The following is a 12496-nucleotide window of genomic DNA, read 5'->3' on the forward strand; positions in this document are numbered from 1 at the left end:
TTTAAATCAATTCCAATTAGGTGTTTAATTCCAAATTGATGCAGCTCACCCCTTTCCCAGAAGACTGAGCACAAGACACTGCACAGTATCTTTCATGAAGGAGGGCAGCTAAGGAAGCCTTTATTTTCAGTGAAGCATCCCAGCTTCTGAAAAGCCAGTAAGGGAGCAAATTCCTGGGTCCAATGACCTCCTTGTTGTAAAACTCCTCTAGAAGTAATCTCCAGCAACACCACTACCTGAAGCATTTTGAAGATCCATTTAACATTTCACAATTTCACTTCCATGATCAGTGCAATACCTGAGCCAGCTAAAGTGCTGCTAAGACTCAACAAGAAGGCAGCTTTCCTCTCTGAGGCTCAGGCAGGCATATATTGGACATGGAGGTCACCACAGCCAGGAAAGATAGGAAAGACAGGTAGATACCTAAGCTTGCCTTTGGACTCATCCTCCAAGCAAGACAAGGATATCCCATGCCTCAAGAATCTATTACTAGTCAGCTGGAGGACTATAACTCCTTTGCAACTGTTCCTCTACAGAAGGCAATTTTGCTTGGTAAAGCAACAAAGCCAATGAAAGTTAAAGCTAAAATTGTCCAAGACTTCCAGGGGTGATGGAAGATTTCCTGACTTTTGGAAGAATTAAGCTGCCTTTTAGCATACATATGCTTTCAGGTTGCATTTCTGCCACAAAATCTCCAGATTCACCCCAGTCCCTGAACATCAGAAGATGGGTCCATCCACCTCTGTCTCCCTCCCTCCGTTTCAAGCATGAGATTTGTCACAGATGTTTTGATGTCACGCACCCATTCGGGTCTTATGCAGTTGTGGTGGAGTCTGAAAAATGACAGCTGAGAGATCAGGGTTAAATACAATTTCCTCTCTCTTCACCTGTTTTCCACTATCTGTTTGCACAGTGCTCAGTTTATTAATGGAACTGACGTCCCTGCACAACTGAGTGAGCAGTAGCAGCAGCCACATAACAAGGGAGAAGCTGACAGCAGTGATCTAACCCCAGAGGTAAGAGATAAGCAAACATGCCATGGCTATTAGTTTCAACTCTGGCCAAGGGAGAAGAACATCTCCTGTGGTTACTGAATAGAAAAGCCCAGTCCTCCTGAAAAGGTTAAATTAAATTTTGGATGTGAGAGAGATTATTCTTTGAGTGTGAAAATCAAAGTTTGTGATGAGAAATAAACATTTGACTTCTAAAATAGAAAGTGTTGTTTGATGATCTGATAGAAAGAGAAGGTTTATTTTTATTCAGGGAAAAGCATGGAACACTTTTACACTGAAATGAAAGTGTCATTCATTCTCTTTATCTTCCAGGTGAAAAACACTACACTGAATATTAGCATTTTCCAAATATCTATCTCAGGGATGGTGAGATATTCTACTGTCCATATTCCAGACTAGGTAAGTACAGCAAGCTTTCCAAATCCCCTGCAGCATTTCTGAGCTACACAGGATTTATTTCACTTCCTGCTCCCTATCGAGTTCTCCCTTTCTCTTCACATGTCCATGCTTAAGGTAGGATAAAGATGAGTTACACCATGAAGGTAAGCTCCTGGTGATATGTTTAATGCCCAAGAGAGCTGCAGAATGTGACTCTGACTATTCTGAACTCCAAACCATGTTTCAGCTGAATCAGGAGACTTGCTCCCTGCTCCCTGCAACGAAACTGCTACAGTACAGGCAGAACCCTAACTTTTCACATCAAAACACTATCCCAGACAGAGACTACCCTCATTTCAGGAAGTTAACTTCTACAAAGGAATAGTATGGCCAGGGATGTACTGGCATTAAGTAGAAGTATGCTTTCTCATTTAAAAATGACAAATTTATTGCAAAAAGATCTGAATAAAACTTTCTATTAAAAACATCAAATTTGGAAGTAAGAACCTGCCTCCCTTGGCTTTTGAACAGAAATAAAGTGTCTAAATGCAATTAGAGCCTTTGGAAAGTTCTCCCTTTTGCTAGTTCTTCTGAAGCAAGTCTGGCAGCTTGTGAGTGCTCTGAAGCAGTCTTACTCTTTGTGAAGTTCTCTGAAATCCTTGAAACAAAAATATAAAGTCATCTTAAAAGAACCAGTGAAAGGTGTCTTGGGATCTTCTGTTTTGGAACTTCCCCCTCCTTACAATTGTCATTCTGTCAGTCTTGTGCTGGTCTTTCTTCCAGAAAAAGCTCACTTGAGATGTGGGAGGCACTGAGACTCAGGACTGGTTGCTTTGTGATATTCTTGCATTGTTTTATATAGGTTCGCTTCACAGACCCCACAAGGTACAAAAACACATATTTCTTTCTGCACAGCACCTACTGACCATTCTCAAGATTGGATGTTTTGTCATCTTTGTGCCAAATTAGCATGGCATTAGGCAAGATTAATTTCAGCTCCTGGAGCTGTGGTGTCTGGCTTCTGCCTGGATATCCCTAAGATGTTAATGAAAAGTTATTTTTCAGAACTGTATCTAGTGAATGTCTTGAGCAGTCTGTTTGAATACTCCCATACTCCCTGCATGTAATTCACAGAATCACAGAATGGCCAAGGTTGGAAGGGACCTCTGGAAATCACCTGGTGCAACCCCCCTGCCAAGCAGGATCACCTAGAGTACATTGTACAGGATGGCATCCAGGTGGGGTTTGAATATCTCCAGAGAAAGAGACTCCACAGCCTCTCTGGGCAACCTGTTACAGTGCTCTGTCACCCTCAGTAAAGAAATGCCCTCTCATATTAAGCTGGAACTTCCTGTGTTAATGCGCCTTCATGTGCCAGGGTTATATGCAAAGACATATGGGCATAAGAAAAAACAAACAGGCAATTAGATGATTCTCTGTTTTCCCCAGTACAAGAATGTAGGAGGAGCAAAAGACATTTTCCAGATAAACAAAAGGAGGTGCTTCCCCACACAGAGCACAGTGAGGCAGTGGAAATCATTGTCATGGGAAGCTGTGGATGATAAAAATTGTCATGGGTTCAAAAAAGTCACTAGACAAACTCACAAGAGAAAAAACTGGAAAAATACAAAGACACCAATTCTGGCTCAGGAAGCAGCTGAGCTGCAGATTGTCAGAGGCTGGGAGAGGATGGCAGAAAAGTATCCCTTCATGCCTGCCCTGTCCTTATGTTCATCTCTAAACATCTGCTACTGTTTGGCCACTGTCCGAACTAGACATTGGACCTCTGGTCTGAGCAGTATGGCCATCATGTTCTTAGCGAAATCACCCAAATGTGAAGAGAAAATGACCACAGAGAACAGGGAAAGATGGCAGGGGCTCAGCTAATTGACCAGAGGGCTGGATACAGCCAGCAAGTTCCAGCTGAGATGCGAATGGCTTCAGTGGGATAACCGATGGACACCTACCTCATCTAAAGTACCTATACATTGTTGAATCAGGGCTTGTGCAGATGGCTCTTGAATTCCTTGGGGCTATTGGTCTTAATTGCATTGCGTTGTCTAGGGAGGTAGGCTAAGCTAAGGTGCCTAACACTTCCTGAGAGAGACATAAATAGTTAAGCACTGTCCCTATATTTTCCTATGTGTCTCTTGCCTTGGTCTTCAGACAGAGCGAGATGCAAAGAGAACAAACGTTGCGTATATGACTTCCTTAGAGAGAAATAAAGCCAAGCAGCAGGCAAGATTGCACAGTGACCTTGGAATTTGTGCTCCATGACCTAAAGAGGTTAATAATGTTACAAAAAAATCTTATTACAGAAAAACAAGCTTTTTTTTTGGCTTGTCATCTATGCTTTAAAAATAGTATTGCAAAGCAAAAAAGATAACTTCCTACAATACAGTCTACTTTACAAGATTTGCAAACTTTCAGAGAACAAGCTTTTGAGTAAAAGTCTCTTTTTCAAGCCTCCATTTAAACTCAAGCACAAAGGGCATTTCAGGAAGGAAAAAAGTGATTAATAAAATAATGGCTCCTGCACAAGATAGGAAATAATTTTATATCTCAGTGACGATCTTCCAATGAATTATCCTCTGAAGAGCAGCAGAAATAAATTACCATTTTAAAGATGGGAGCACTGATCACAGGAGCCATGTCAATGGAATTTCAGTAGCGGGTTTCCTCTTGTCCCTGTGGACCACCATTACAAAACACAGTTGTCCATACCATTTGGCTGACAAAGTGGACTGCAATCTGCACCTTCTTTGTCAGGGAGACAAAAGCCTCCCCTCTCTCCCTCACATCCTCATTTGCCATCCTTCTTAGAGGCTGCAGGGTGGCTGGGCAGCTGTTGAGGCATCTTTCTGCAGAGCTTCTGCAACTTGCAGACCATGTACCTGAAGACTGTGGCCAGACACACCTTGCACTCATTTGAATATTTTATCTGCTCTTCAAATGAGGGCAAAATTTAAGGCCTTACAATAGGGAGAGGAAAAAAGGACAAGAATAGGAACATGTTTTCTTCTTCTTTTTCTTTCTTTTTTCCTTTTCTTTTTTCCCTTTTCCTTTTTCTTTTCCTTTTTCTTTCTTTTTTCCTTTTCTTTTTTCCCTTTTCCTTTTTCTTTTCCTTTTTCTTTCTTTTTTCCTTTTTCTTTTCCTTTTTCTTTTCCTTTCCTTTTCTTTTTTTTCTTTCTTTCTCTCTTTCTCGCTTTCTCTCTCTTTCTCTCTTTCTCTCTTCCTCTCCGCTCTTTCTCACCTTCTTTCTCCCTTTCTTTCTCTCTTTCTTAAATCAGAGATCTCCATTGAAAATTCGGGAAGTTAACAGGCATAATTTAAGCAAATTTCTGATGATAGTCAACTACAGATCAATAAAGTAATGCTTGCACAGGGTGGAGGAGGCAGGACAGGGCATAAAGCAGAGCATCACAGCAGAGTGCCAAACTGTCCTCTGCGATGCGGAGCTCCTTTAGAAGCAGCATGAGCTCCATCCAGAGAATTAGGTGAGAACTGCACGTGAAGACAGGCCATGGCACCTAAGCCTGTCAAAATCTGATTTTGTAAGACTGGCTTTCAGATGGTCTGGTTTAAATCCATGTTTCAATCATCTAAATACAGGAATGGAGGGGGATAGGAGAAAGGGAAATTACCAGATACTTTCTCGTTATATTGCTCTAATACAGACAGAAAGTCAAACATTAACTCCAGAGTTTACAGGGACTGAAAAGATGATTCTCAGAAATCAAGCATTATAAGAAAAATGTTCTTTATGTCACATGGCTGTGTTGGTTTGATCCTCTTAATACATTTTAGATTCATCAAATTAGAGCGAACAAGTAGTGCTAGGTGTCCTTTCTGAACAACTTAAAACAACAGAACAGACACACAGAGTTATAGGCAAGAAACATTACAGTGATTAGATGGAGGTGACAGGCTGCCTAAAGCAAAATCCAAGCATCAATTCCTACAGAAGACCTTAAGTCCTTCAGAGGTTGATGGTCCCTTTGATTGCAAAGCATTAGGTGACAGCAAGGTGTACAGGTGCCCTCAAGATGTACTTGAGGCAAGTACACAAGCAAGGTGGGGATCAGTCAGACAACAGGTAGCAGACACCATGTAAGACTGTATTGTGAGAGAATTTGTGGTTAATTCTCTTTAAAGCCTGCCAAGTCATTTGCATTAGAGTGTTGTCATCTGAAGATACAATCACAGAAGAGACATCTGAGTAGAGATGTTCATTCAGGAAGGTTTACTGTGCAGACATCCAGATCCTGCATTTGATCTTGTTCCTCTTTCAGGAAATTGCCAAAAAGTTTGCTAATGACACAATTATTTCTGAAGTTAAATAAAGGGCTAATTACAAAATAAACTGTTCACATGAAGTAGGCCCAGTAAACAAGCAAACAAACAAACAAAAACAAACAAACAAAACAAAACAAACAAACACTAGGCTTCTACAGTTCTCTTTCCAAAGCATTTAAGAACAAAATGAGATTAAAAATATGGAGGCAATGCTAAGTATATGGACCACTGCCCTTTCCATATAACATACAGTTTTCCTGTAGAACTTCAGGCATCAACTCTACTCTGCCTCACTACAAGGGACAATGTGCCCAGGTGGCTAGAGAAGTCTGAGAGTGAGAAAAATAGGATGGTATTTTTGGCCTCAGCTCTGTCACTGGGCCAAGCTACTCCTGTGCTTTGGTATCTCATCCATAAACTGGGAATGAGGCCCAATCTCCTTTGACAGCTACTGAAGAAAACATGATAAAAGGCCACGACATTCTTTATCTCACTAATAACTCCCTTTCTTTACTTAACGGATAATAGTAATGATCAGGTGCCATCTTCTGTTCTGGAAACAGAAACAAGGAAAAGGTGCTTGCACAGGACTTGAAATTCATTTCAAAGAAGAATATCTTACTGTAACAAAAAAAAAATTCCACGGAGGGTTTATTAACCACAGAAAACTAGAACAGATGTTTTGTGTGTTACTGGGCTCGGTCCAGCAATAATTGGCCAAAATGCTACAGTTTGCCTATATTAAAGCAGATCAAAGCAGAGGGTCCTTTCTGAAAGAAAGTGCCTTTTGTCTGAAAGAAAGTGCCTCCAGCACCCCACTGTGCTCTGTCATAATGCTGGGTTCTACTTTGCTCCAAAACAAAGAGTAAACCTAAGAAGCCCCGCAGGATCAGGCAGTTTTCTCTTCTTCAATTCAAGAACAAAGCTTCTTCCTAGCTTTTGAAATCCATGGCATTTGCATTGTCTTCAAGATGTGGATAAAAACTGTCAAACTGACAGAGAAAAGTCTCTTTTATAGTTCTATATAATGAAGCAATACTGTTGTTTTTTTAAACAACACAACAACCCCTAGTCCAACATTCCTGTTGACTTTACTGTTTTATTAAGGGATAAGTATTAAAAAAGTGACCACATAATATTCTGGGCTCATGACATTTTAAAAAGTAACAGATTTTGAAGGTTTTGTCGTATGATATATCATAGATTTCCACAGTGAATTATCTGTCTATACATGTAATGAATACATTTCTTAAATAAAAAAAAATGCCCATCCAAATGTTCTAGCACAAATCCAATACCAATCATTAGCAATAAAATAGTATTTAATAAACACGCATAAGGTTCATGTTTCGAAATCTACCAAAATGCCGTTCCAGGTTACTGCAATTTCTAAGTCATTGTGTAGCACTTATAAGCCTGACCTCGTTTCTACCTCAGTAAATGATAAAATTGTTGCTCAAGTCAGTGATAATGGATTTAAACCATTTGCCATGCATAGTAGTATAGCATATAGTAGTATTTTTATTGTACAGTTTGAATTTAGTTTGTCATGCACTGTTCAAACCAAACTCACCTCATTAGCTTCAGAAACTTAACTGAGATGCCTAAACTGGGACCGAGTGCTGTAAGCTTCCTAAATATGTCAATGGAGGGGAAATGGGCATCTCCACCCACAAAAGATTTAACCTAACTTCTGAACACAGCCTTCCCTAAATTGGGAAGAGAGATCTCTTTAGGGAGTTTATTAGTTTGTGGTAAAGCTTGTATTTTTTCTCTGCTGGAAGAAAGGTAGCAAATTTTTAACAAAAGTTTAAGCCGATTGTTTGCTGGAAAATCAACATATGAATTGTATATGGCTGTAAAGGTATATAGAAACATCTCTATTAAGGAAATAAATAGAAAATCTTCCTGCTCATAGTCTACATCAAATTTGTCAAATATCTAAATTAAAGATCATTATGCTTCTATGGGTATTTCTAGTAAACAAACAAACATCAAATCCAGTAAGAAATAATAATTGTAACCCATCTATCATCAGGTTATCAAGAAATAACCTGCCTCTTACTATCCTTTGCTTGCTATAGAGTTTATTGGTCCATTTATGCAACTCATTTTCATTTGTGCATCTGTGAAGGGCATTGCTGTAAAAAAATGTAAATAGGCTGTATATGGAATTTAAAATTTTCCACCAATAAAATGTCTGAATTGCCTTTTCTACAAAATTGGCAAAAAAAAAAAAAAAACAACTTTGAACTCCATGTTTGTTTTTAAACCAAAACAATGCTATTTTCATTCCGTCACAGTGAGAAGGAACAGTGAAGCTGCATTTGCATGTCACATTATTCAGAGAGGAAATTTACTAATTCACTGATATCCCATTGCCTTCACAAATAAGGATGCAGTCCTACACATTTCCCTTCTCTGCCTCATTTATGCCTCTTCCAGCTGCTGCTCTGGGGCAGAGCTCTGGGTTTAGACAAGTCCCTTTCTGTGTATCTCATGCCATAAGTACATGAGGAGTCCAAAAAGGAGCTTTCAGTACCTCCTACCTTCACCTTTGCCTCCTGCATTTTATGGTCACACCACCTGAAAGTAATCATGACAGGTAATGCCCACCTTGACCATAACACTTCATAACTAGCATTACCCTATCAGGAGATGGATGTTCAGCTGGTATGGTTACCACATTCCTGGAAGGTGGCTTCCAATGTAAGCCTTCCACCATGACTTTGGAGAAGGTGAGAAATGTGGATGCTTCCACACCAAACACCCTCAGCTGTCCCACATGTTTTGGACACTGTTTTCTGTTTGTAGGTTGGTGAACCCCTGACACCCCAGTCAAAGCTGAAGACCTTATCAAGAAAAGCACTGCACAAGTGAATCTGAAATGAGCCCAGGGTCTACATCAGCCAGAGATGGACTGGGAAAGATGGAGGCAAGGGGAGGAAGAACAAGGCAAAGCAGGTAAGGCCCACGACATTGTGTTCTCACTCAAGTCAAATCTTCACTCTGGCAGGATTTCACCCACCCACCATTTATATTTGTTACCTTCTCGTAAGCTTTTCTTTTTGTTTCAGAGTCCATCCAGTCATTTTCCTTTTCCAACATGTCGATAAAAGCCCAGCGTATTCCTTCAGTCAACTCCTCCATCTGGAAAACAGTTAGCAAACCCCTCCCCAGTAAGCTATGGCATGGCAGGATCATTACAAGAAAAGTTTCAATGCATGATGGATTTGGTAAGACCATGAATGATTCCAAATCAGACAGTAACTGCTCGTGCTTCTTGAAGATTGATTTCTTTTTTTTTTTTCTTTTCCTTCTCGTTTCTTTTCCTTCAGTTGTACCAGACAACTTGTTCGTTGCTGATCCTTTCATGTCACAACTGTGAGAATGCCTGCCTTAAAACTGTAAAAAAAAAAACACTGAGAGAATTGCAGTGATTTGTGGAGATTTTTGTCTCCTTGATCCTAGATCACTAATCCATACAGAAGAGCCAGGTGCAAAGCATTTGCACAGATAAAGCCTTTTCTGCAGAGAGAGCATCTGTAGCCTTGCTTGGTTTATGTCACTGAGATGGTCCTTATTAATACTGCCAAAGAACTGAATTTGGGCTGACAGTATCACGATCCAAATACAAAGCAGCATCCAAATATTCAGCCAGCAAGCTGTGCTTGTGAAGTACTCTTACCCTTTGTGTACTGCAGGGATAGAGGCCATGGCTCACAAGACTGAGCTGCCCTTACTGCTTCTCTGGTCCTGAACTTCCAGTGACAGCCTGCATCTGTACAAAGCTACGAAATCCACAACCATTTTAGCTTGGCTGCTTCTTTACGACTTCAGTACAAATGGTGGTTTGGCACATATACAAAGCCCCAAGCGTATCACAAGCAAGTTAAATAATAATAATTGAAGTGTTCAATGAGTATAAACATTAAGAAAACCCTGAAATGAAGAGAACAAGGAGTCTTACAGCTAAGAGATGCATTGCATTGGTCTAAAGAGCAGAAATGTCCTCACACCTGTGCATTTGTCTGGCAGTGCAGACCAGAAAGGTAAAGGCAATGAGCTGCTTCTATTTGTATCAATAGATGAACCTTGTGACAGATGACCACAGAGAATACTGTGAGCATCAGGCATTTTGGATGATCCAGTAGTTGTCAGAGGACTTTAGCACAGTCCAAACCAGAGATGAGACAGTACAAGACATGACAGATAATCATTGTATGAAGACTTACTGGATCTTTTTGTTATCAGTTATGTTACATTTAAAAATAATGAAAATATCAAGTACCAGAGTTTTATATAATTTTATTCCAGTGGTTAATAAATGAATGTTGTTATTATTATTCATTTTATGTCTGGTGGCTTTGAAAAGTCATTAAAGATGGGGACTAAACTCCAGAAAGTAATGTTACCTTCAGCTGAATTGTCATTTATGTATCAGATGCATATTTTAATCTGGAACAGATCTTTATTTGTGGTGGAGCCAGATAAAATGCAGCAACGCTCCTTTGATTATTCATTCTACCTTTTTCACAAAAAAAAAAAATCTTATTTTTTTTTTATTTTTAGAGACAGTATGGGACAACCGGAACTGTTCTAGCATTAAATACGACTAAACAGTCAACATTCACAGAAAACTGCATCCCAGGGAATAGAGTAACTTAAAGGTATTGATGACAGAGCACCAACTCAATTAACTTAGTGCACTAATGAGGTGAATTCCCTGTATTTGGAGGTTACAAGTTCAAACTCAAGCTCTACAGCTGGGCCCTGGTGTATAGTTAGGCTTTATGCACCAGCTGTATCTGCAGGGGGCAGGAGGAGAAACCTATTCCTGCTATCAAAGTTATTACTGAAACTGCTCAGGCATAGCTGTAAGAAACACTGTAGGCACTCTGGGTTAGAAACAGAGCTATATTTAGACACAAATAATGTCTTTCTTGATAAAAGGAAGAGAGAAGGATCTAAGGTATGAAACAACAGTCACAAAACATGGAGGAAAAAATCCATATTATATATAACTCAGAATTACCTTTTCATACACATATTCTATGAGTCAGCGAAAAAAAAAAAAGGAAAAGAAAAAATAAAGAAATAAACTTTTATAAATAAGAGTGCTTCTCTCAAAGGCTTTCTAAATACCTAAGAAAGAAAAACAGAACTGAAAACCAGTGAAATGAAAATGATAACAAAAATGATCAACTAGAAAAGCACACTTCTAAATGGATTGCAACAAATTTCACCTGCATCCAATTTTATCTCCTATAAGCCTGAATCTTGTGATTTATACTAAAAAGTATATATGAATGTCTTGCTACGAGTGTTACTGTGAATTTAGACTTGATAGTTTTTCAAAGACTTGGTCTGAAAGGAATTTGCATACTGAGAAAGGTTTTAATAAGGTCACATTTCAATAGATAACCACTCTCCAACAGCTCATCTCCCAATAAAGTGTATATTCTTACAGTCCTTCACACAGAAGTCATACTATCTTATATCCCAGAAATATGTTTGCCACTAAATTGCCAAATAACACATTACAAACTCGATAAAGAATTAGGGAACTGGAAAGCTGGATCTCAGAGAGGAAACTCCAGATGAAAGCAAGCAACAAAAGAAATGCAGAACCTGAGAGGGAAACACATGTAAAATATTTGTAGAAGCCCAGTCAGAATGTTGGTCTGTCTAAAATGGAGTCCTTCCCTGAGAAAGCAGTTGAACTAAACAGGGTCAAGCAGACAAACCAAACTGACCCAAGGCTGTGCAAGGCCATTGCAGAGCTGTTGTTCCTACACAGGATGCTGTTTCATGTGTTTCTTTGATGGTTGTACCTCTCTTGTACTAGGAGCTAAGTTTAATTTTAAACTACCTACTGTTACAAAATCAATGGCTGGAAAAGCAGATACTGGAAAACTCTATGAAAAAATTATGCATTGAAAATAAGTCATAAATGATTGTGCAGGGAAATTAATCATTTGAATTTGCTATTAAGAGGACTCACCATCTCTTTCTTGTCTTCTTGAAAATGGGCATTCACAAACATCTTACCAACAACGTAAGGGAGTGCACTTTCAACAAAGTCCACACATTTATCCCACTGAGGCAGCAAAGATGTTGTTCCATGGATCACCTGTTGGCAAGTGCATGCAGGAAGTCATAAAATCATATTGTTTATAGGACAAGTCTAAATCCACATACAGTATATTTTAAAGTATATTTGTCAAATAGCTACCAAAAAAAAAAAAAAAAAGAAAAAAGAAACTAATATTTTACAGTTATTTCCATTTTCATCTAGTGCTGTGAAAAATCTTTTCAACCCCACAAAGTAGCTGTGAAGTTTTAAACTTAATACAATGGTAATGACTTAGACTAAACTGAGAGGATTAGTTATGAAAAAGTTCTCACAAGTGCTCATTTTAGATTAATCTTGGTAGTCTTCTTGTGTTCAGTAGAGAGACACCTCCCTCTAGAAAATGCCTGCTCTGACATATCTCCTGAAAAAGTTTCTCTGTCTTCACCAGTTAGCTGGGAAGCCTAAGGAGATCATCCTCATGGAAATGAGGTCAGTCCTTATGAAACACCTCCTACCTCAGGGTAGTGGAGGACTCTCCACTTAACTGTGCTAACTAATATCTAACACTGCTGGGTATGTGTCCACGCCTTTTTGCCATTTACTTGGCTGCTTACTCCTGCCACAGCCTTACTCCTACTTATCACAATGTGAAATAAATCTTTGCTTTCCCAGAGTATTTTCAGGAGAAAACCTGTTTGAATCATCAAGAATACTGAGTACATGTTTGTCCCCC

At 39.3% G+C, this 12496-nt stretch overlaps 1 protein-coding gene across 2 annotated transcripts in view; it reads right to left on the minus strand.

Annotated features, from left to right (window-relative positions):
* Positions 1 to 12496, minus strand: part of PHEX (phosphate regulating endopeptidase homolog X-linked) — a 102609-nt gene that overhangs the window by 47215 nt on the left and 42898 nt on the right. For both annotated transcript variants that reach the window (XM_040531918.1, XM_040531929.1), the window contains 2 exons: positions 11692 to 11820; positions 8736 to 8837 (listed from right to left, as the gene is read on the minus strand). In XM_040531918.1, the coding sequence (XP_040387852.1) occupies positions 8736 to 8837; positions 11692 to 11820 (231 nt within the window). The remainder of the gene's footprint in view (positions 1 to 8735; positions 8838 to 11691; positions 11821 to 12496) is intronic.

Source organism: Cygnus olor, chromosome 1 (assembly GCF_009769625.2).
Source record: "Cygnus olor isolate bCygOlo1 chromosome 1, bCygOlo1.pri.v2, whole genome shotgun sequence".
Lineage (NCBI taxonomy): Eukaryota > Metazoa > Chordata > Aves > Anseriformes > Anatidae > Cygnus > Cygnus olor.